The sequence below is a fragment of the Teleopsis dalmanni genome, chromosome 1 (assembly GCF_002237135.1).
Source record: "Teleopsis dalmanni isolate 2A chromosome 1, ASM223713v2, whole genome shotgun sequence".
Lineage (NCBI taxonomy): Eukaryota > Metazoa > Arthropoda > Insecta > Diptera > Diopsidae > Teleopsis > Teleopsis dalmanni.
In genome coordinates, this window is record NC_051846.1 from 162,035,260 (window position 1) to 162,058,687 (window position 23,428).

The 23,428-nt window shown below is 35.3% G+C and overlaps 1 protein-coding gene across 2 annotated transcripts in view; it reads left to right on the forward strand.

The window, feature by feature from the left end:
- LOC119669733 (interference hedgehog) overlaps positions 1-18,357 on the forward strand; it is a 37,124-nt gene extending 18,767 nt beyond the window's left edge. The window contains exons 4-8 of one of the 2 annotated variants that reach the window (XM_038079745.1): positions 3,949-4,611; positions 4,670-4,846; positions 6,246-6,400; positions 17,183-17,548; positions 17,637-18,357. In XM_038079745.1, the coding sequence (XP_037935673.1) occupies positions 3,949-4,611; positions 4,670-4,846; positions 6,246-6,400; positions 17,183-17,548; positions 17,637-18,179 (1,904 nt within the window). In that variant the 3' untranslated portion in view covers positions 18,180-18,357. The remainder of the gene's footprint in view (positions 1-3,948; positions 4,612-4,669; positions 4,847-6,245; positions 6,401-17,182; positions 17,549-17,636) is intronic. The other variant, XM_038079746.1, reaches the window with a different exon arrangement.
- The last annotated feature ends 5,071 nt before the right edge of the window (positions 18,358-23,428 follow it).

A 23,428-nucleotide genomic window follows, 5' to 3' on the forward strand; every position in this document is an offset into this window, starting at 1 on the left:
GTAGGAGCAGTGTTGCAACAGCTTATAGATGGACAGATGCAACCGCTGGGATTCTATTCCAAAAGGCTGAAAGAGACTCAAAAAAGATATAGTACTTATGACCGCGAGCTACTTGCTATATATATGGCGGTCAAGTATTTCAGGTACATGATTGAGGGCAGGAATTGCACTGTGCTAACGGATCATAAACCGATTACATTTGCTTTCTTACAAAGATCTGAAAAAGCATCAGAACGCCAGTTACGCCATTTAGATTTTATCGGGCAGCTGACAACAGATATTCAGCATATAGCAGGCAGCAAAAATACGGTCGCAGATGCTTTATCTCGAGTCGAAAGTGTAGTGGCTGGAGTTAGACGATCACTAGACTATGATAAGTTGGCAGAAGCTCAGAGAGTTGACCAAGAGATGAACAAGTTGATAAGAAACTGTACAGCGTCATCTCTGGAGCTCAAGTTGGTAGAGTTAATTACAGAGGGTGTTTCTGTGTATTGTGATGTATCCGGAAAGAAACCGAGACCGTTTATTACAAAGTCCTTCCGAGTGCAAGTGTTCGAAATGTTACACAATTTAGCTCATCCTGGTAGAAAAGCAACTATAAAACTAATAAGTTCTCGTTTTTGTTGGCCTAAAATGAAGACTGAAATAAGTCAAATGGTGAAAACATGCATGGCATGCCAAAAGTCAAAAATCCAGCGGCACAACAGGACTGTGTTGCAGGATTTCAACGCTCCTGATCAACGTTTTGAGCATGTTCATATTGATATCGTGGGACCTTTGCCCTATAGTAATGGTATGCGGTATTGCCTGACATGCATTGACCGGTTTTCAAGGTGGCCGGTGGTGGTACCATTGGCGGAGATTACGGCAGAATGGGTGGCTGAGGCTTTAATTAAGGATTGGATAGCGCATTATGGTGTGCCGAAAAGGATTACGACAGACCAGGGACGACAATTTGAATCCAAGCTTTTCGATGAGCTAGCCAAAATTTTGGGGTGTGAAAGGCATCGAACTACAGCATATCATCCACAGTCAAATGGACTTGTCGAACGTTTTCATCGCACGCTAAAGTCTGCACTGAAGTGTAAATCAAGTGTTGAATGGACAAGGGCCTTGCCAATTGTTGTAATGGGATTAAGAGCGGCATTTAAAGAAGATTTGCAAGCGACACCGTCGGAATTAATTTATGGGGTAAATATACGTTTACCAGGAGAGGTGTTTGATGGTGATTTTAAGCAAGTATCGCAAACAGAGTTTGTTAAGAAGTTAAGGGAAACTATGAGCGAACTGAAGCCATTGCAAACATCGCGTCATATGACGGAAAAGCCATTCGTATTTAAAGATTTGAAAAGCAGTACGCACGTATTCTTACGTGATGACGCTGTGCGACCACCACTGAAACAGCCGTATGAGGGCCCATATGAAATTTTATGTCGTGGTGAGAAAACTCTAACAATAAGGGCAAGAGGACGCACGATGAACGTCAGCATGGATCGAGTGAAACCAGCATATTTTGCAAATGAAGCTGGTGAAGGTTGTTGCCAAGATAGTGTCAAGGTGTTAGATGATGACAGTAACAAGCAGATAGCACCGAAGGTGACTCGAGTGGGTAGAATAGTGCGTTTTCCATTGAGGCTTATGAGGTAGTAATAATGTGTAATACGGATAGAATTTGTCGTGATGCAGTCGTCAAATTCTAGAAGGGGCTGTGTGGTGAGAATCAACAAAGTAGGCTAAAATTGTCAGATTCTCTGATATTTAAAAATATTTTATTTAAAATATTTATTCAGATTTTTTCAGTCAGTTGATCAGTCAGTCAATTAGTTAGTGTTTCTAAAGTTGTATTAAAAATAATAAAAGTTTGTGTTACAATAAATACTGTTTTTTATTAATAAAAGCTATTTGGTTATTGTAATCACAACAGATATATGATATATAATATGAAGTGTAATGTACTCGGAAGGATTTTTTAGAATTTTTTTATTATAATTCTCATTGAGTTTAATTTACTCTGTCAATAAATACATTACAACAGCTAACATTTTCTGTATTTACTTTAATATCTATCATATTTGTTAGTACCTATAAAGCAGTATTCTACACATTCACCATATTGGGATGACATAAATATTGTAATTAAATTACAAAATAATTTTAAATTTCACGTTATTAAGTTGAAATTTTTGACATATAACTTTAATTTGTAGAGAACTTTATGTACAAATTAATTTAAAATTTTATTGCTCGTTTATTGTGTATTATTTAATTATAATTCTCATTAACTTTAGTTAACAGTTAGCCATATGCATATCACAACAACATTAATGATATATTTCTTGAATTTTATTATAATAATTTTTATTGATTTTAATTAAAAATGCTTTTGAATATGTTAAAGAAATAGTACCAATTACATTTAATTTCATATCATTTTTATTATTTACTATTTATCAATTGATTTATTACAACTGTTTCCATATTAGATTCAATTAGAATAGTTATTCGGGAACCATTGTTAAATACCAAATAAGAAAAACAATGGATACTTAAATTAAATGCAAAAAAGGCTATTATCAATATTTCTCTAACGGACGAACATAACGTCTTGACTATCTGTTTATACATATTGCTAACTATAAACTAAACTCAATGAGAATTATTATAAATAATGTACACCAATATTAATTTGTTTATCTGTACAAATCTAATTCTAGGCTGATTTATTTATTTATTCAATTATTAGTACTTTAAATCATATTTCTCTACTTAATTGAAGCCAAAATAAGTCAAAATGTACAACTAGTATGAAACTTAACGCTCTTGCTATAATTGAATCACAATATTTATGTGATACTAAAACAAAATATGGAAAATATGGTTTCCAATACTACACAATACACTCTGATAAATATTAAAGTTAATACACAAGAATTTATTGCTAATACTTGTGGAACCTATTTATAACCGCTTTTAATTAAACTTAATAAGAATTATAAAAACAAAGTATATGTACATCCAAAAAATGTATATATTTGGAATATTAAAAATATTTATTTATTTATTTAAATAAAATTAATTACATTATTTTTGCCTGTCACGTTACAATACTAGAGATAGTTTTAAAGTAAATAAATAATATTTGTTTGAGAAAAAAGTTTATATATAAAAATCAACAAAAAATACATAAGGGAGAGAGCCCTTAAGCTATTCGCGAAAACCGACACGCTAACCTACTTAGCACTATATAATCTCAGGATAATCTCTGGCCACACGGGGCGTTACGCAGATCTTAGATCAGTCATCGAATAATCACGAAGCTTTTGAGGAATACATAAATTAGTCAGTGAGAAGGATGGGGCTCTGTAGAAACCCCTCAGCTATCAAACAGTGAAAATGCGCAAATGCACTAACACGAAAAAGACTCAACATATACATATGTATATTTATATTTTGTGTTTTCGCAAAATATTAAGTTGCTTATGGAGTTAGTGTAAATAATTAATGAGGCCATCAGAGCAGTTTAATTGGAGAATGTCAAGAATTGACCTTCTTGGAAACTTGGAAACGGGTTATTAAGATATATACAAAGAAAATACGTTGGACATGATTTTGATAATTGAGATTTGACTGTCTATATAACATACCTTTATGGTCATAACTAGAAAGAGAGTAAAAATAACGTGACCTTTCGGTATTCTAAATTTTAAGGTATTTGACTTTGATATTAGGTGGGGTTATTATGAAAATACTATTATTGAAAAAAAAAAAATATTACTAACTCTAATGTCTGCTATCACAGACGTATGTATGAATAAAACAAATTAAATTGGCTTCACAGATTTTAAAAATAGATATTTAATATAAAACTTGATTTTTAATATAATATATTTAATTAATTTCATTTTACATTTAATAATATTAAAATTAATAACTTTTTTTTTGTTACAGTTAAAATTGTACCTCCATCACGTCCCAATGTTACGCGCCTCTCTGATGATTCCGTTATGTTACGCTGGCATGTGCCAAAGAATGATGGATTAGCTATAACATTCTTCAAGGTTCAATATAGGATGTTGGGTGGCATAAATCGTACAATACCGCGTGAAACTTGGCAGACCACCTATGAGGATATAAAATTTGGTAAAAGAGATCGTAACAATGATGGTGTGACTAATTTCACATCGTCTGTGACCGGTCTTAAACCAGATCGATTTTATCGTTTTCGTATTATTGCTGTTTACTCAAACAATGACAATAAAGAGGGAAATATATCTGCGAAATTCTTTTTACAACGTGCCGATACGCTTGGTCCAACTAAATCTAAGCTACCCACACCAGAATTGGCACCTATAGAACCAATCTCAGATACAGCTGTTGTGCTACATTGGACACTACAAGAAAGTCCTGAGAATATGGTTGATGGATTTTATGCTTACTACAGGCACACCTCGTCTGCTGGCGATTATATGAAAGCCACGGTTGATGGTATGCATACGCGGAAATTTAAAATAGACACACTGGATCCAGATACTATGTATGAATTCAAATTACAGTCATTCAATGCTTTAGCAGCATCAGACTTTAGCACGATTATACAGGGTAAAACGAAAAGTAAGTTGCAGTGATTAGATTTGTGATACTTCATTCTAATAATGTATGTTTCTTTTAGAACAAGTTAAAACTATGCCCACAGAGCCGCCTGTTGTGACAACAACTAAGGCAAATGAAGAAGATAATTCTATTTATCCAGTTATCGCTGGTGCTGCTGGTGGCGGTATCTTATTACTGCTTGCAACTATAGCAGTGTGTTTATGTATGAAACGGCGGATAAATGCACAAACGGAAGGTAAGAAAAATATATAACTCATAAATATGTCACTTCTCAGTGTGTGCTATGGCTGCGACCTTATTTCCCATGACGTTGTCCATCTGTTCTGATGCCCTCACTATTTTAGACCTATAGACCTTTCAGTTCGACACTTCAATTGGTTATGAAAACAAGGAATGTCATATGAAATTATACAATCCGTCTCGATTTATTAGGGTTATTCGATAATGGAATTATATAGAATTCTTCAAAGCCAGCCAAAGATGGTGTGGTTTAGAGTGCAAATTCTAATTCTTGCCAAGGTGGAATATTCGCAAAATTAATGAACTAGTATTACTGTCATCACAGTATTGTTGGAATTGTTATAGTATATTTTTAAAAAAAATATTCAATTTATATTTAAGTCCACCTAGTTGTCAGGTAATATATATTTTGATGTTGATAGTTTTTGACACCAACGAGTAATTATATGGTTGTTGTAGATGCCAAAATATCTCAGGATAGTTCTTCCTTCTGAAATTTACCATTTCAAAAAGTATACTTTATGTGTCCAATTAAACTTTTCGCATACGCATCTTAGTTTCAATTCTAAACAAAGTTCCATCCTATCCTATCGATTTACCCACGTATTTCTTTACATATTTTTATGACCACGAACCTACATAAAATAAATTCTATGACGAAGGTTAGTCGATACACGTTCTTCTTATACTGAACAATTAGATGGGATCACAAAACTATATCTCTGAGATTTACTTAAATAGAAGAAATAGAGTCTTAAAAAAACAAATGATTTGATGTGAGAATTAGATAACGTCATAAAGTATTAATCATTTTCATTAAATTTAAATATTTAATTAGTAATTCATGGGTGAGTAAGAAATGAATGTCTTATATCTTATGTCTTAGAAGTAAATTTGGTTAACAAAAAAATATATAAAAAATAATTACCTGCATAAAAGTCCACAAAGTCGTTATGTCCACTGTTTTAGGAACTCTTTCTTTTGTTGGAAATAAATTTTGTCATATAGAAGTATTGGCAAAAATTAAAAAAATATTTACCTGTAATAGAAGTTCTCATAATCCCCGTTTTTTCATAGTCTTTCAAATCCAACACATTTGCAAGTCGGAGCGTTGCATAACTCTTCCACTTATACATTTTATGGGTATCATATGAATTTTATCCCCAAATTTATAAATTGCAACACATCCACGAGTCTACGACAGTATTACCCTCATCCACTAATGCCACTATTGTATACCTTATACATATTTATTAAATTATATTACTACATTACAATATTACACATTATATATTAATTTGTATTATATTAAATGAAACTACATTTTTAATTATATATATATTATATGATATCATATCGCCATCTCCATATTAAAAATATCTACCTTTTCTTAGATGAAGACAAACCTCAGTTGGATCATCTGCAAGCAGATTTTGTGGTACCCGGCGTTTTGGGAGTTAATACACATCACAAATCTGGTCACCGCTTGAATGGTGTTATGCCGCGTATGAATATCACACCGAATCCATTGGCTCAAGAAGCCGATAAGGTAAGTTGTTATAAATGAAATTATTCAACTGCAAGTCGCACTTTTAATTAATTTTGAGAAAAAGAAATTATTTATTTAAAACTTTAATTAAATCTGTATTTGTTAAAAGCACAAACTTTCAAATGATTTTCGTTTTTGGTCGGTCAAAATTCAAGTATCTTATTTAGATTTTATTTTATTTTAATTTTTATTTTAATTTTTTATGATTTCCGCTTGTACTTAGTCAATTTCTAGTTGGGGTTGTATGTGTTTCAACAGCTGTTTTGGTGTCTCAACTCTATCTCAACTCAAACTCAAACTCAAGCTACTCGCATTTCAAACAATTTTGGCGCAATTCTACTTTTTACAAAATTCATTTTTTGCAACTATTTTTGTGCTAAATTTTCAAGAAATTATATTTTTATGTATATAAAATTAAATGTATATACCTAAATATATACCACCTTATATATATATGGTATTGTATGAAGCAAACATTTATCACATACACATTGTATATGATCTAATAATATTTTTTTATTTTTAATTTTATATTATTTATTTTTTAGAATAATATATATTATTATTGTACTTTTATATTTAAAAATCACGATCCCTTTTATATATTATATTGTACTTCTTACTATATAAGATTATCTATTTTTACAAAAAATGGTAGTCGGGAACTACGTGAGCTACTAGCATTAACAAGCGATGTAGTTATGCGAACGGAAACCACTCCAAGTTTAACTCAATAACGACATCCGAGAATCGAAGGACTTACGTGGCCTACTTCGGCTAATCCTACAGCCCCACTACAGTGGGGCCACTTTTTGGACGGTGCGCTGTTGGACGGTAGTGACTACAAGTTTAACTCAATAATGACATCCGAAAATCGAAGGACTTGCGTGGTCTACTTCGGCTAATCCTACAGCCCCACTACAGTGGGGCCACTTTTTGGACGGTGCGCTATCTCAATGTATATAGATATATATATATATCCTGGGATAGAAGGTACCAACTTGCGCTGCTAGTACTTCTCGTTCGGGCAACCACTTCGGCGAAGACCTTCGAAAAATGCGTAGTCGCCTTTAACAAAATAAAGCAAGCCGTAAATCGACAAAGAAATATCTCGACAGACATTAAAGAGGGGGTACATGAACTGGAGACGCAGTTCGATATGATGGCTTATTTCCACCGATGTTGGCTTAAGGCCGAAGTAAATAAAAAAGCACGAAAGGAAACCAATGCGGTAGACACACCAGCCGCAGCCCCCACCGAAGGCACCGTAGAAAAAAACGAAGAAAAATGTGTAATGGTAACAGGCAAAAAACAAAAAGCGGCAAAAAAGCCTGAAGCACCCCCAAAGAAAACGGTAAAACGAAAAGAGAAGCCCTCATCAAACCAAATGAAGGACACACATACGCAGATATCCTTAAGGACCTTCGAACGAAGATAAAGCCAGATGATGAAGAGGTGGCCATCCAGTCCATACTCAAAACTAGGAGTGGGGTCGTACTTTTAGAACTAGGAAAAAGTGAAAAAAAAACGAAATTTACGCGGAATTAAAACGAACAATGGGAGAGGCAGCAATGGTAACTGAACTGAAGCCCCGTGCAAAAATAGAAATCCGCTACTTTGATAGTCTTACAACAGATGATGAGGTAACAGTTGCAATAAGAATTGTACTCCAAGAACCCACGGAGCAAATAGATGTAAAAATTTCTGGTGCAAATACCAGGGAACAACGGAGAGCCTATATCTGCATATCAAGCCAGGCAGCTAAAACACTTCAAAAGGCGGAACGTATTCGTGTGGGCTTAGTAAGATGCAGAATAAAACTCTTACAAGATGTAAAACGCTGTTACAGATGCTTCGAAACAGGACATCTTCAATACAATTGCAAAGGACCTAACAGAAACGGCCAAGGCCTATGCATTCGATGCAGAGAAAGCGGGCACAAGCTGAAAGAGTGCACAAGGCCGCCAAAATGCTAGATTTGCGCAAGTAAAGGATGCACCAAGGTGGACCACATACCGGTTTCCCATAACTGCTAAGCTAGCAAAACGAAATGAGAATACTCCAAACAAATATGCATAGGAGCAAGATGGCTGACACTCTGCTCTCTCAGTTAGTTCTAGAACGAAAAATCGACGTCGTCATCATAAGCGAGCAATACAAGAAAATTTGTAACAGAAGATGGTATGAGGACCACACTGGAACCGAAGCTATCTGGACGGCATCAAAAGGAACACTTAATGTTGTAAGTAATGGAAGCGGGGAAGGTTTTGTATGGGTAAGGACAAATGACTACACTGTTATAAGCTGCTATCTAACACCCAATGACACTATTAGTGAATTTGAAAACAAACTCCATAATATAGAAGAGAAGGCTAGAGAAATCGGAGTCTCCCTATTTATTGCAGGGGACTTCAACTCTAAAGCAATCGAATGGGATTCCACGACGACAAACTCACGCGATTGACGCGTACTTGACATGGTGTCTAGATTGGAGCTTGCAGTAGCAAACTCAAGTTTCGCTACAACATTCAGAAGACCCGGATGTGAAGCCACAACTCCAGATATAACACTTGTGTCGGATACGTTTTCAGGGGCACTCAAAGACTGGAAAGTGCTGGAAGATTATACCGGCTGCGATCGCCAGTATGTTGAATTCAAGATTACACTGCGGGACAGTGCTGCAACAGATTATCAACCTAGCAGGATGCGGAAATGGAGGGTAGACCATTTAGATGTACCAACTCTACTTGCTGCTATAGACAGCAGAGTTGCAGAAAGGGATCCCATACTAAACTCGACCACACTCACAGAATACACCATGAATAGCATTCTACAAGCTTATAATGTTTCCTTGCCAAAAGTGGGAAGATCAACCCGAAAGAAAGCCGCATACTGGTGGACCGAGCAAATCGCGGAAATGCGGACCATCTGTTTGAGGTGCAGGCGAAAGCTGACCAGAGCCCGTAGAAGAAGTACTGCTGAAATAGAGGAGCTGAAGTTTAAAACAGCTAACAAAAATTTGAAAGCAGCCATAAACCAAAGCAAAAAGGCGAAGTGGGAAGAACAACAATCCATGGGTCACCGGATACAAGATTGTAACTAAAAAGCTGGGTGCCAGACAACCCATCCCGTCACTAGAAAGCGCAAAAATGAAGGAAATAGTTGACACATTATTCCCGACACATGAGGTGCTCCCAAGCAAAGCAGATGATTCCCTGAGAGAAATGCCGGCTCTATTTACACTACAAGAGCTCTCCGCAGGTGCTAGCGCGCTAAAAAATAATAAAGCTCCGGGGCCAGATGGAATACCAGCCGAGATACTAAAAGTGATTGGTAATGAACGACCACATGTGTACTAGAAATGTACAGTGCTTGTTTAATGGAAGGCAACTTTCCTAAAATTTGGAAGAAACAGAAACTAACATTAATTAGTAAGGGTAAGGGCGACCCAGCACGTGCTGAAGCATACCCACCACTCTGCATGCTCGACACCGCTGGAAAACTCCTTGAAAGACTGATCAAGCCCCGACTTACAAAAGCTTTCGAATCAGCAGGTGGCTTGTCACCGAGACAGCACGGTTTTAGAACAGGACGCTGCACGCTAGGTGCAATAGAGGATATAGTTGAAGCAGTAAAGACTGCACAGACTGGTAACCACTACTCAAGAAACATTGTCTTGCTTGCAACACTTGACGTACGATACGCGTTCAATAGTGTAAGATGGGCTGATATTCTCGATACACTGGAAAGCAAGTTTAGTGTACCACGCTACCTGATGGATATAATAGCTAGCTATTTGAAAAACCGCGTGCTAGTCTACGACACTCACGAAAGACCAAAAGGAAAAACAAATCACATCAGGAGCAGCGCAAGGATCAGTCCTCGGACCTTAGCTGTGGAATAATTATTACGATGATATCTTAGAGCTGGAAATGCGGGATGATACACATCTGGTGGCATTTGCAGATGATTTAGCAGTGATAAAGGCAAGAAATACAGAAGAAGCGCAACGAAAGCTACCAGGTAATGATACGAAGAATGATTGGAGGACCACGGACTCAAACTCGCCGCGAAGAAAACAGAGCTGATCTTTTTCACAAAAAAGCATATACAGCTAGGAGTCGAGATGCGAGTATGCGACAAAACTATAATGACGCAGAAAACAGTCAAATATTTAGGCCTTCGACTGGACTCCAGACTAACATTCTGGGCTCAGATTGAGAAAGCGGCATCTAAAGCAGTAAAAGCTACAGCAGCACTAAGCAGACTTATGGCAAGCATAAGAGGACCCACACAGAGTAAAAGACAGCGCCTGATGGCTACGGTAAACTCCATTCTATTATACGGAAACGAAATATAGGCAGACGCACTACAGGCAAAATACCGAAGAAGAGCGTTAGCGTCAGTGCAGCGAACAGCAGCTCTGAGGATATCTTCAGCGTACCGTACCGTTTCAGAAGCAGCGGTACTCGTGATTAGTGGAAATATTCCTATTGACCTGCAGGCTCAAGAGCGAAAAACATGTTGACAGGCAAAACGAATGGGAAACAACAACACCGACAAGCAGTTGGTAGGCACAGATTCATTGCAGTATGGCGGCAACGCTGGGACTCAGATAACCGTGGACGATGGACCGCAAGGCTTATCCCAGATCTAAAAAGCTGGCTAGCAAGAGACTTTGGGGAGGTTAACTACTACCTCACTCAGTTCCTGTCGGGACATGGATACTTCAACAGCTACCTGTACCGCATGCGCAAAGTAGTCACCAAATTGCATATTTTGCGGAGCGGAGAATGATACCGCAGAACACACATTCTTTGAGTGCAATAAGTGGTTACCCGAACGAGAAGTACTAGCAGCGCAAGTTGGTACCTTCTATCTTCTACCTTCTTGCGCTGCTAGTACTTCTCGTTCGGGCAACCACTTATTGCACTCAAAGAATGTTTGTTCTGCGGTATCATCCTCCGCTCCGCAATATATGCAATTTGGTGACTACTTTGCGCATGCGGTAGAGGTAGCTGTTGAAGTATCCATGTCCCGACAGGAACTGAGTGAGGTAGTAGTTAACCTCCCCAAAGTCTCTTGCTAGCCAGCTTTTTAGATCTGGGATAAGCCTTGCGGTCCATCGTCCACGGTTATCTGAGTCCCAGCGTTGCCGCCATACTGCAATGAATCTGTGCCTACCAACTGCTTGTCGGTGTTGTTGTTTCCCATTCGTTTTGCCTGTCAACATGTTTTTCGCTCTTGAGCCTGCAGGTCAATAGGAATATTTCCACTAATCACGAGTACCGCTGCTTCTGAAACGGTACGGTACGCTGAAGATATCCTCAGAGCTGCTGTTCGCTGCACTGACGCTAACGCTCTTCTTCGGTATTTTGCCTGTAGTGCGTCTGCCTATATTTCGTTTCCGTATAATAGAATGGAGTTTACCGTAGCCATCAGGCGCTGTCTTTTACTCTGTGTGGGTCCTCTTATGCTTGCCATAAGTCTGCTTAGTGCTGCTGTAGCTTTTACTGCTTTAGATGCCGCTTTCTCAATCTGAGCCCAGAATGTTAGTCTGGAGTCCAGTCGAAGGCCTAAATATTTGACTGTTTTCTGCGTCATTATAGTTTTGTCGCATACTCGCATCTCGACTCCTAGCTGTATATGCTTTTTTGTGAAAAAGATCAGCTCTGTTTTCTTCGCGGCGAGTTTGAGTCCGTGGTCCTCCAATCATTCTTCGTATCATTACCTGGTAGCTTTCGTTGCGCTTCTTCTGTATTTCTTGCCTTTATCACTGCTAAATCATCTGCAAATGCCACCAGATGTGTATCATCCCGCATTTCCAGCTCTAAGATATCATCGTAATAATTATTCCACAGCTAAGGTCCGAGGACTGATCCTTGCGCTGCTCCTGATGTGATTTGTTTTTCCTTTTGGTCTTTCGTGAGTGTCGTAGACTAGCACGCGGTTTTTCAAATAGCTAGCTATTATATCCATCAGGTAGCGTGGTACACTAAACTTGCTTTCCAGTGTATCGAGAATATCAGCCCATCTTACACTATTGAACGCGTTTCGTACGTCAAGTGTTGCAAGCAAGACAATGTTTCTTGAGTAGTGGTTACCAGTCTGTGCAGTCTTTACTGCTTCAACTATATCCTCTATTGCACCTAGCGTGCAGCGTCCTGTTCTAAAACCGTGCTGTCTCGGTGACAAGCCACCTGCTGATTCGAAAGCTTTTGTAAGTCGGGGCTTGATCAGTCTTTCAAGGAGTTTTCCAGCGGTGTCGAGCATGCAGAGTGGTGGGTATGCTTCAGCACGTGCTGGGTCGCCCTTACCCTTACTAATTAATGTTAGTTTCTGTTTCTTCCAAATTTTAGGAAAGTTGCCTTCCATTAAACAAGCACTGTACATTTCTAGTACACATGTGGTCGTTCATTACCAATCACTTTTAGTATCTCGGCTGGTATTCCATCTGGCCCCGGAGCTTTATTATTTTTTAGCGCGCTAGCACCTGCGGAGAGCTCTTGTAGTGTAAATAGAGGCGGCATTTCTCTCAGGGAATCATCTGCTCTGCTTGGGAGCACCTCATGTGTCGGGAATAATGTGTCAACTATTTCCTTCATTTTTGCGCTTTCTAGTGACGGGGTGGGTTGTCTGGCAACCAGCTTTTTAGTTATAATCTTGTATCCGGTGACCCATGAATTGTTGTTTATATCTTCTCTTAGTTCTTCCCACTTCGCCTTTTTGCTTTGGTTTATGGCTGCTATCAAATTTTTCTTAGCTATTTTAAACTTCAGCTCCTCTATTTCAGCATTACTTCTTCTCCGGGCTCTGGTCAGCTTTCGCCTGCACCTCAAACAGATGGTCCGCATTTCTGCGATTTGCTCGGTCCACCAGTATGCGGCTTTCTTTCGGGTTGATCTTCCCGCTTTTGACATGGAAACATTACAAGCTTGTAGAATGAGTTTAGTATGGGATCCCTTTCTGCAACCCTGCTGTCTATAGCAGCAAGTAGAGTTGGTACATCTAAATGGTCTACCCTCCATTTTCGCATCCTGCTAGGTTGATAATCTGTTGCAGCACTCTCCCGCAGTGTAATCCTGAATTCAACATACTGGCGATCGCAGCCGGTATAATCTTCCAGCACTTTCCAGTCTCTGAGTGCCCCTGAAAACGTATCCGACACAAGTGTTATATCTGGAGTTGTGGCTTCACATCCGGGTCTTCTGAATGTTGTAGCGAAACTTGAGTTTGCTACTGCAAGCCTCAATCTAGACACCATATCAAGTACGCGTCGATCGCGTGAGTTTGTCGTCGTGGAATCCCATTCGATTGCTTTAGAGTTGAAGTCCCCTGCAATAATTAGGGAGCCTCCGATTTCTCTAGCCTTCTCTTCTATATTATGGAGTTTGTTTTCAAATTCACCAATAGTGTCATTGGGTGTTAGATAGCAGCTTATAACAGTGTAGTCATTTGTCCTTACCCATACAAAACCTTCCCCGCTTCCATTACTTACAGCATTAAGTGTTCCTTTTGATAGCTCCCAGATAGCTTCGGTTCCAGTGTAGTCCTCATACCATCCTGTGTTACAAATTTTCTTGTATTGCTCGCTTCTGATGACGATGTCGATTTTTCGTTCTAGAACTAACTGAGAGAGCAGAGCGTCAGCCATCTTGCTCCTATGCATATTTGTTTGGAGTATTCTCATTTCGTTTTGCTAGCTTCGCACTTATGGGAACCCGGTATGTGGTCCACCTTGGTGTATCCTTTACTTGCGCAAATGCAGCATTTTGACGGCCTTGTGCACTCTTTCAGCTTGTGCCCGCTTTCTCCGCATCGGATGCATAGGCCTTGACCGTTTCTGTCAGGTCCTTTGCAATTGTATTGAAGATGTCCGGTTTCGAAGCATGTGTAACAGCGTTTTACATCTTGTAAGAGTTTTATTCTGTATCTTACTAAGCCCACACGAATACGTTCCGCCTTTTGAAGTGTTTTAGCTGCCTGGCTTGATATGCAGTCATATTCTCTCCGTTGTTCTCTGGTATTTGCACCAGAAATTTTTACATCTATTTGCTCCGTGGGTTCTTGGAGTGCAATTCTTACTGCAACTCTTACCTCATCATCTGTTGTAAGACTATTCTCATCTGTTGTAAGACAAGATTTCTATTTTTGCACAGGGCTGCAGTTCAGTTACCATTGCTGCCTCTCCCATTGTTCCTTTTAATTCGGCGTAAAAGTCGTTTTTTTCACCTCTTCATCATCTGGCTTTATCTTAGTTCGAAGGTCCTTAAGGATATCTGTGTATGTGTGTCCTTCGTTTGGTTTGATGAGGACAGCTTCCGGTTTCTCACGAATTCTGGGCTTCTCTTTTCGTTTTACCCTTTTCTTTGGGGGTGCTTCAGGCTTTTTTACCGCTTTTTGTTTTTTGCCTGTTACCATTACCCATTTTTCTTCGTTTTTTTCTTCGGCGCCTTCGGTGGGGGCTGCGGTTGGTGTCTACCGCATTGTTATTCCTTCGTGTCTTTTTTTTTACTTCTGCCTTAAGCCAACATCGATGAAAATAAGCCATCATAAGCCTCTTTAATGTCCGTGGAGACATTTCTTTGCCGATTTACGGCTTGCTTTATTTTCTTATAGGCAACTACGCATTTTTCGAATGTCTTCGCCTATTCGCTCTTCATTTTCTGGGTGAACTCATTTCCCGGCGAAATGAGTACACCATTCGTTTGTGGTGGCACCTTTGGCGTGCCCTCGTCCATTGCAGTCTTCTTTCGGCCATCTTGCAGTGACACTTTCGTTAACGTTTGTGGTGTGTTTTGTTTTTCCTTATTCATATTTGATAGGGTCCAAACTCCTAGCCGCTATCGATGTTCGATTGTATAGTCGCTCGTAACGATCCCCATGGTTATCTAAGCAAAACAGGGAGGTGACGAGACATCGAACGTACTCGGAGACTTGCCAAGTTTTAAAAGGACGGAGGAAGATGTGGCATTAACCTGAAAGCCATTTCTATGAGATGTCACTCTCATATACTCAGGTAACAGAATACCACATCCGCCAGCCCAAAAATTATCATTTAAGTAGTTTGTTCCAGTATGCCATAATCAGGATCTTACTGGGCTCAATCCTGATGGGTGTTTAAACGCTGAATTCATAATCATGTCTATTTGCATATGCATTGTCTGTTTCGGTATGCATTTTTTTCAGCTTTCGTGCCTAGCATAGTTTTCGTTGAGCACGAAAGAACTTCATCGATGGTGCATATGCCCGCTCTTGGAACAGTTCGCTCCCCTGTATTCCTCTATGGTACGCAGCTGTTTAACCACGCTCCGCGCACTTGGATGTCCCTCGTTGCCATCCCGGGATGGTGGAAGCTTACTTAGAGCCGGCGTCTACTTAATATATAGTTATAATTTGTTTTTGGTATTCACTACAGTAGTAGTGTTACATATATATTATGAGTCCATTTAGTTTATAGCCGTTTGTGCAGGCGTTAGTGGCATATGATACTTAGTTCATATCATTAGTTAGTGTATCATATGATACTTCCGTAAAAGTATCATATAATACAACTACACTTCAGTGTAGTTTTTAAAACAATTGTAATGATTATATAGCTTGATTTTTTTACCGAGTGAGATTTGTATTGTATCCAAAGTTGTATCAGTTGACAATGGAATCCTTCGTGATATCTTTGGATTAATTTTTTATATTACCATTGTTAGAACTATTCTCTTTGAAAAATAATATTTTTAAAATTTTGAGAAAGGGATAAAATATTTAATTACATTAAGTGAAAGATAAGTGACTATCATAAATATATGTGTATACTATATATAATTTATATACTTCTTTGAAAAATGTTATTAAATATAAGGTGTAAATTAAATTTTCTTATTATTATGGCATTTATTGAACCTACATAAAAATATTTCGTACTGATAGTAAATTTATAAGTTAATATAAATATTATTGAATAATAGTGTATATATTCATATTGCTTATCTCTTTTCTTACTAGTATATTTGTCAAAAATAGGTGTTTATGTAAATTATGCTTTAAAGATTATTTTAAAATTTATATTTTATTTAAATAGTTATTAAATCAATATTATCAATATTTTTCTCTTTCACACATTCACTATTTTTAGTATTTTATATACAGTATTCCCCCTATAACGCGGTAGATTGGGACTGCATTATAGGAAAACGCGTTATAGGGTATACCCCCATTCCACGCGCGCAAAGGTACGCAAAGCTAATTATGAACTGTACAAATCCCCGCGTTATATGGGAGAATGTCCGTATTTTACGGGGGATTGAAATCGCGTAAAATGAAAACGCGTTTTAAGGGTACTGCGTTATAGGGTGGATTACTGTATACATATTTAAATTAATGAAAAAAATCAATATATTTTCTCAAATCTTTAATGCATAAGAGTTTTTAATCGATTTATATATATTATTCATATCAGTATTTTTTTTAATCGATTTATATATATTATTCATATCAGTATTTAATCTGTATAAATCTACATGTACTTAATACCTAAAGGAGCTTAATATTGCATACTAACAAACACCGAACCCGCTTATAACTATTAGTAAACTTTACTAGCTACTATATATCATCTATTGCTATTTATTCATTGTTGCCAAAAAATTTGTAAATAATAATTTTTCGGAATCTGTTCCATATATAATTCACAAGTAAATGAGAATTAAATTGGCTTATTACTAGTGCGACTGTTAAACTATTTGGTTGGTACTAGTTAAGAAATATTAGCGTGAACTGTTTTAGAATCGAAATGTGATGGAACTAAGATTTTTGCCAAACACCACACAAACGACACCCTCAACAACATCACATCATAGTGACGAGCAACTAAATAGTGACGATACACAACAACAAATACAACAACATCGCTCGTCATCATCATGCGAGACACTGGAAGCGAGTGAAGGTATCACAACTACTACAAACACAACAACAACTAACACACAAACTACCAACAATAAACATTGTAATGGAGTGATTGATACAAATTCTCCACTCTCCAAACCGTTACCACCATTACCAACAAAAACAAATCAAAATGTCTCCACTAACTGTAACAATACAACAAATGCAGCTGCTAAATCGAACCATACAACCCCAACAGCTAAAGTAAAAGACAACAATTTCTATAATTAAATATTTTTTTTTTCCAATAACTTAATTAAATATTAATAATATTTTTCTATTTGCATCTTAGACAAACTTACATACTCATCTTGGTTCACATCAAGGAATACATCACGCTCAACCTTATCATCAAACTTCAACACCGGGTACTCCTTCGATGTTACACAAACGTGAATATCAACCACATCACAATCACAACAATCATCAGCCTCCACCAGTACCACCACATCAGAATAACAATCATCACTTGCACAATCCATATCACCAGTCAACTACACCGCACACAACGCCGGCTATGGAGCAGCATCGTCGCACTTTAGAACGCAGCGCACGCAATTTACACTATCAAATGCCACCAAATACACAAACCTCGCCGCATGACTCTTCCATGAATATTGAGGGCCTCCCGACACGTATACCCTCGCTGCGACGCACAAGACGTACTTCGGGCAATGCAAACAATAACAATGGCGGCGTGGGTATACCCATCGTACCGGGCAGTCCGCGTGTTCAACGCTCTCCAATGCCAGCGCGCGCCATGATCAAACGCAACAGGCTGGGTAGTCACAATGACAACATTTCGTCGGGCAGTCTCAACAGTATTGAAGTGTGAATTTATTTCTAAAGCAGGTTTAGGTATAGGCTTAGGCGTAGGCGTAGGCGTAGGCGTAGGCGTAGGCGTAGGTGTAGGTGTAGTTATAGGCGTAAGCAGTGCAAGCAATATAAGCTCAGTATTTACTTGAGGCGAGACTTAATTTAACTTTATTTTATTAAATATAATATTTTAATTATATATGTAAAAATAATATTACAATTAAAATTACTATTAGTCAATAGTACATGAAAAAAAATCAATTAAGTCATAGAGCAAATTTTTAACGCATACAAAAGATATAATCAACTCATAGGTTAACTAAAATGATTTTGTTTTTATTTTTAATGAATGTAAAAAAACAATTTTGTTTTTTAAATCAGTAAAAAAAAATGAATAAAATTTCTTCAAGACTGAGAACAACTCATAAATTCGAATTATAATATTAAATTCTTTGACTATAATCGATTATTATAGATTTTATTATTATTAATTAATATATGATCAATTTATAAAGAATAATGTCTACCTCCATTTTCTATAAAGAAATCAAAAAAATTACTTTACTTATACCAACTATCCCAGTTGAACTCTTAATTTTGATAAAAAATAATCTAAATAATATATTAATAAAGATATATACATATTGTATTCAGTAATAATCCTATTTCCATAGAGAACTTTTTGCGCTCAAAGATTTGATTATACAGTGAACTTACGCTTATATTTGCTTGCAATAAAAATATATAATAAATATATTTTTAATAATTAATAAATAATAATAATAATTATTATCGAAATATTTATCGAATCAATTAAAAAGAACAAAAATTGTTTAAATTGTAAATAAAACAAAATTAGCCTAATACTTCTTACGTTATTAGTTTAGTATTTTTATATAAAAATTATAATAAATAATTTACTCGAATTATTTAATTTTATATTAGTATTTTAGAAAAATAAATTAGAAAAGACTTATTATGTAAAACTTATTTTATAAAAAATTGTACTAAACTATATACCTATATTATTCATTTTAATCCTTAATAATTAATTTTAGTAACCATATCTTTAAGTTTAATATAAAAATAAAATACATACCATAATGTATATTGTATGTATTATTAAATTTATATATATATATTTATATAAAATTCTTTATATATGTAAAAAGGAAGCATATTATATGTTTGTTATGATATCCGTCCTGTACTAAAATATTATAAATAGTTAAAAAAAAATTATTGTTTTTCATTTTTAAATCAATAATATAAAATCTATATTATTAGATTTGATTTGAATATAAATTAAATCAATATTCATTCTTTAATAGTTTTAAAACATCACTAAGAAAAACCAACTACAGTTTTTATTTTAATCTTAATTTATTTTTTTTATTTTATTATTTAATTTTTTTGTTTTTTTTTTATTATTTACATTTCTTGTTTTGTTATTTTTTTATTACTTTTCTTGTTTTGCTATTTTTTTATTTTATTATTTCTTTTTACTTTATTATTTCTTTTTATTTTATTATTTTTTATATTTTATTATTTTTTTTATTCTATTTATTTCATATTTTTTTTTATTATTTTTTTTGTTTTAAATTTATTTTAACTTTGTTATTTTCATTCGTTTTCTTTCATATAATTTATTTTTGTATTTATTTTTGTTTATTTCGCATTACGGTATAATAAATATTATTGGATATCAGTTAATATATCAATTACACTAATTACAATAATTGTTATAAGCACAAAATTAAAAAAAAACTAAAAACTGTAGTTTTATTTATTTTCAAGTTTAATTATGTTTTAAAAATAACTCATAAAGCAACTAATAGTCTTATTATATATTTATATCTGTTCTTCTAACTCTTATTAAGAGTAAAAAGAGTCAATGGTCTTATTAAAGTGAATTAAATTAAATTATTTAAAATATTTGCATTACACCGATTACGAGCATTCATTTTAAATTATAAAATATTTATATTAATTATATTTAAAAATGTTAAAAAGTACTTCCTATTTCCATTTGTTTAATGAAATAAACATTTATTTATTTTTTAGTTTTTTAATATTAAAATATAATTGATGTTTCCTCTAAATTAATTTTGACTTTAAAAAATATTAATTAATATTTTGTTTCTGAATATTATATTATTTATGTTTGTTTTTACTGAATTGTATTTTATTTTTATGCATTTATTCATTGAATAATATAAGTAATGAACGTAAATATGTTTAATATTTTTAATTCAAAAATTTTGTTTATAAACTGTTATATTTATAAATGATTAATTCTTCCTGATACAAGCTTTGCTTGATAATTATATATATATACATTAATAATTAATTGTATTTTAATTTAATTAATTTTATTTTTATTTATTAATTTATATTATAATATATATTTATAAACAATAAATTAAAAATTCATAATTTAAAAACAAATGTATAATCAATTTTTTATTATGGTTCTAGTCCGGCAGATCTATATATTAGTGATATAAAAAAGTTCTTACGGATTTTGTCAATAGATGATGTTGGTACCCATATATCTAGCAACACTAATCAGATTGTGTCAAACGAGCACGAGTTTGAAAAGTGACATTTCCCGCCACATTTGGTTTTTTAAAGACAGTTGTGTAATTCGTTTCTTGTTTAAAAAGTAATATATATATATATATTAAATAATTATATATTTATTTTATATTATATTGGAAATGAGTGAAATATCTGTAGGAATATGCCAAATGAAACTTTATTACAATAAAAATGGTAAAATGCCAAAATTATGTGCGGTTTACGATAGGGATGCAGGGACTGAACGCGGTATCCATACCTGGTTTGCTCGATTCCGTCAGAGATGAAACCCGCTCTAGTCAGCAAGTAACTGATAAAGTTGATCAAAGATCGATACGCAAGCTATCAGGAGATAGCAAAGGCATTAAACATCAATCATGTGACAGTTTGGAATCATTTAAAAAGTGCAGGCTATACAAAAAAGCTCAATGTTTGGGTTCCACATGAGTAACCACAAAGATTTTGGATTATTCAAATTACTATCAGTGAAACACTCCTAAAACGTAATGAAATAGAACCATTTTTGAAGCGAATCATTATGGTTAATGAGAAATGAGAAATCATTGTTAAAGGCCGGTGATCCTCCACAAACGATTTCAAAATTTTCTACTGACCAAAATTGGTGACTGACAATCTCGGTGAAATTGGTGAAGCACAGTTTTTTTCTCCACTGTAAATTCTTAACCGCAACAAAAGTCATTGTAGGATACAACATTTTTTTTTTTTTTTTTTTTAAATATCTATTTTATTTATTGAATCTCTTTTATAAGAAGATTTACAATAAGTATTCAAATCTTAAAAACTAAAGCAAACAAATGAACTGACAATTATAACTGCAGTTAATTGATAATAATTAAAGCTAAAGATATTTCATGAAAAGCAAAGAATAAAGAAATAAATAAAATAAAATAAAAAAATACAAAATAAACGAAAAACAAAAAAAAAAAGTATATTAAATTGAAGTAAATTAAAGTTTAAATTAGGTTGATAATAAGTAAATATATAAAGATAGAAAAAGGAATCAGTGCGTTGGTATATCTTTTCTGCGTAATCTTGACGAAGGCCGCGTTAGCAATAGATTCCTTGCAAGGTGGTTCGGATGAATTTCAAGTTTTTGTTTGTATTTGCATTTGATTTTAGTGAGTTCATCTTTGATTAGTGGTATTTTCAGATCTTCATGAATTTTATCACTTCTTATATACCACGGAGCCCCAGTAATTATACGAAGGATTCTGGATTGAGTACGCTGAATTAACTCAATGTTGGAGGAACATGCATTACCCCATAGTTCAGCGCCATACTTCCAAATTGGCTTAAGTAAACTATTGTAGAGTAACACTTTGTGGTTTAGCCGTAACTTGGAATTTTTATGCAATAACCAGTGAATTTTTTGCGTCTTAAGTTTTATTTGCGTTCGCTTAGCTTCTAGATGTTTACGCCAAGTTAGTCTCCTATCCAAATGAACACCCAGATACGATACGGTGTTTGATTGCGGAATGGTGATGCCGTTGAAGGTTACTGGGGGACATGTGTCCTTACGTAGGGTAAATGTTACATGTGTGCATTTACTTTCATTTACACGAATGCGCCAGTTGGCTAACCATGTTTCAATGAGTTCGAGGTGTTCAATTAAGTCCCTAGATGCTATGAATCTATTTTGGTGAGAACTAAGGACAGCAGTGTCATCAGCAAACGTAGATGTCACAAGACGAGAGTTGCTTGGTATATCCGAAGTAAACAGGATATAAAGTATTGGACCTAGAACACTGCCTTGAGGAACTCCAGCCTTTATGTCTAGATTAGCTGTTGTATGGCTTCCAACTTTTATATGGAATTTCCTGTCCTGAAGATATGACTCTAGTATTTTGTGAGAGTAGTCAGGAGTGAGTTCCTTGATTTTATAAATAAGTCCAGCGTGCCAAACCTTGTCAAAAGCTTGTGCTATATCAAGAAATATAGCAGAGCAGAATTTTTTATCTTCAAATGCTTTCCTAATCTCATTTGTTATGCGATTCACTTGCTCGATGGTGCCATGTTTGGCACGAAAACCAAATTGGTGGTGAGGTATTATGTTATTTTGCTGTAGATATGTTGTTATCTTCCCGAGAAGCATTCGTTCAAAAAGTTTTGACAGCATTGGTAAAAGACTTATTGGTCTATATGAAGACGGTAATGTTAAGTTTTTTCCTGGTTTTGGAATCATTATAATTTGTGAAATTTTCCAGCTTTGAGGAAAGTACCCAAGTCGAAGTATTGCGTTAAATATTTTTGTCAGTATTTTGAAAGCTATTTGAGGTAACTCTATTAGCATTTTTGCTGTAATTTGGTCATATCCTGGGGACTTGTTGACACATAATTGGGTTTTTGCAACCTGTTGAATCTGTTTGGTTTTGAGTTTAAGACGCCCATAACTGACTAGAGGAGATTGAATTGGTAGTTCAAAGTTATTGGTCGGAGGATTTGGTTGAAATACCTGACTTAAATGGTCTGCGAACACATTTGCTTTGTCTACTTCATCCCTAGCCCATTTTCCGTCGGCTTGCCTGAGCGGTGGTGCACTCTCCTTAGGTGTTTTTAATTTCCTTACCGATCGCCATAGGGAATAATTCGTACTTTCTGTAGGTGTTAACTTTCGTACGTAGGTGTTCAAACTATTTTCCATCTCTATGAGCAATGCTTTTTTTAGGC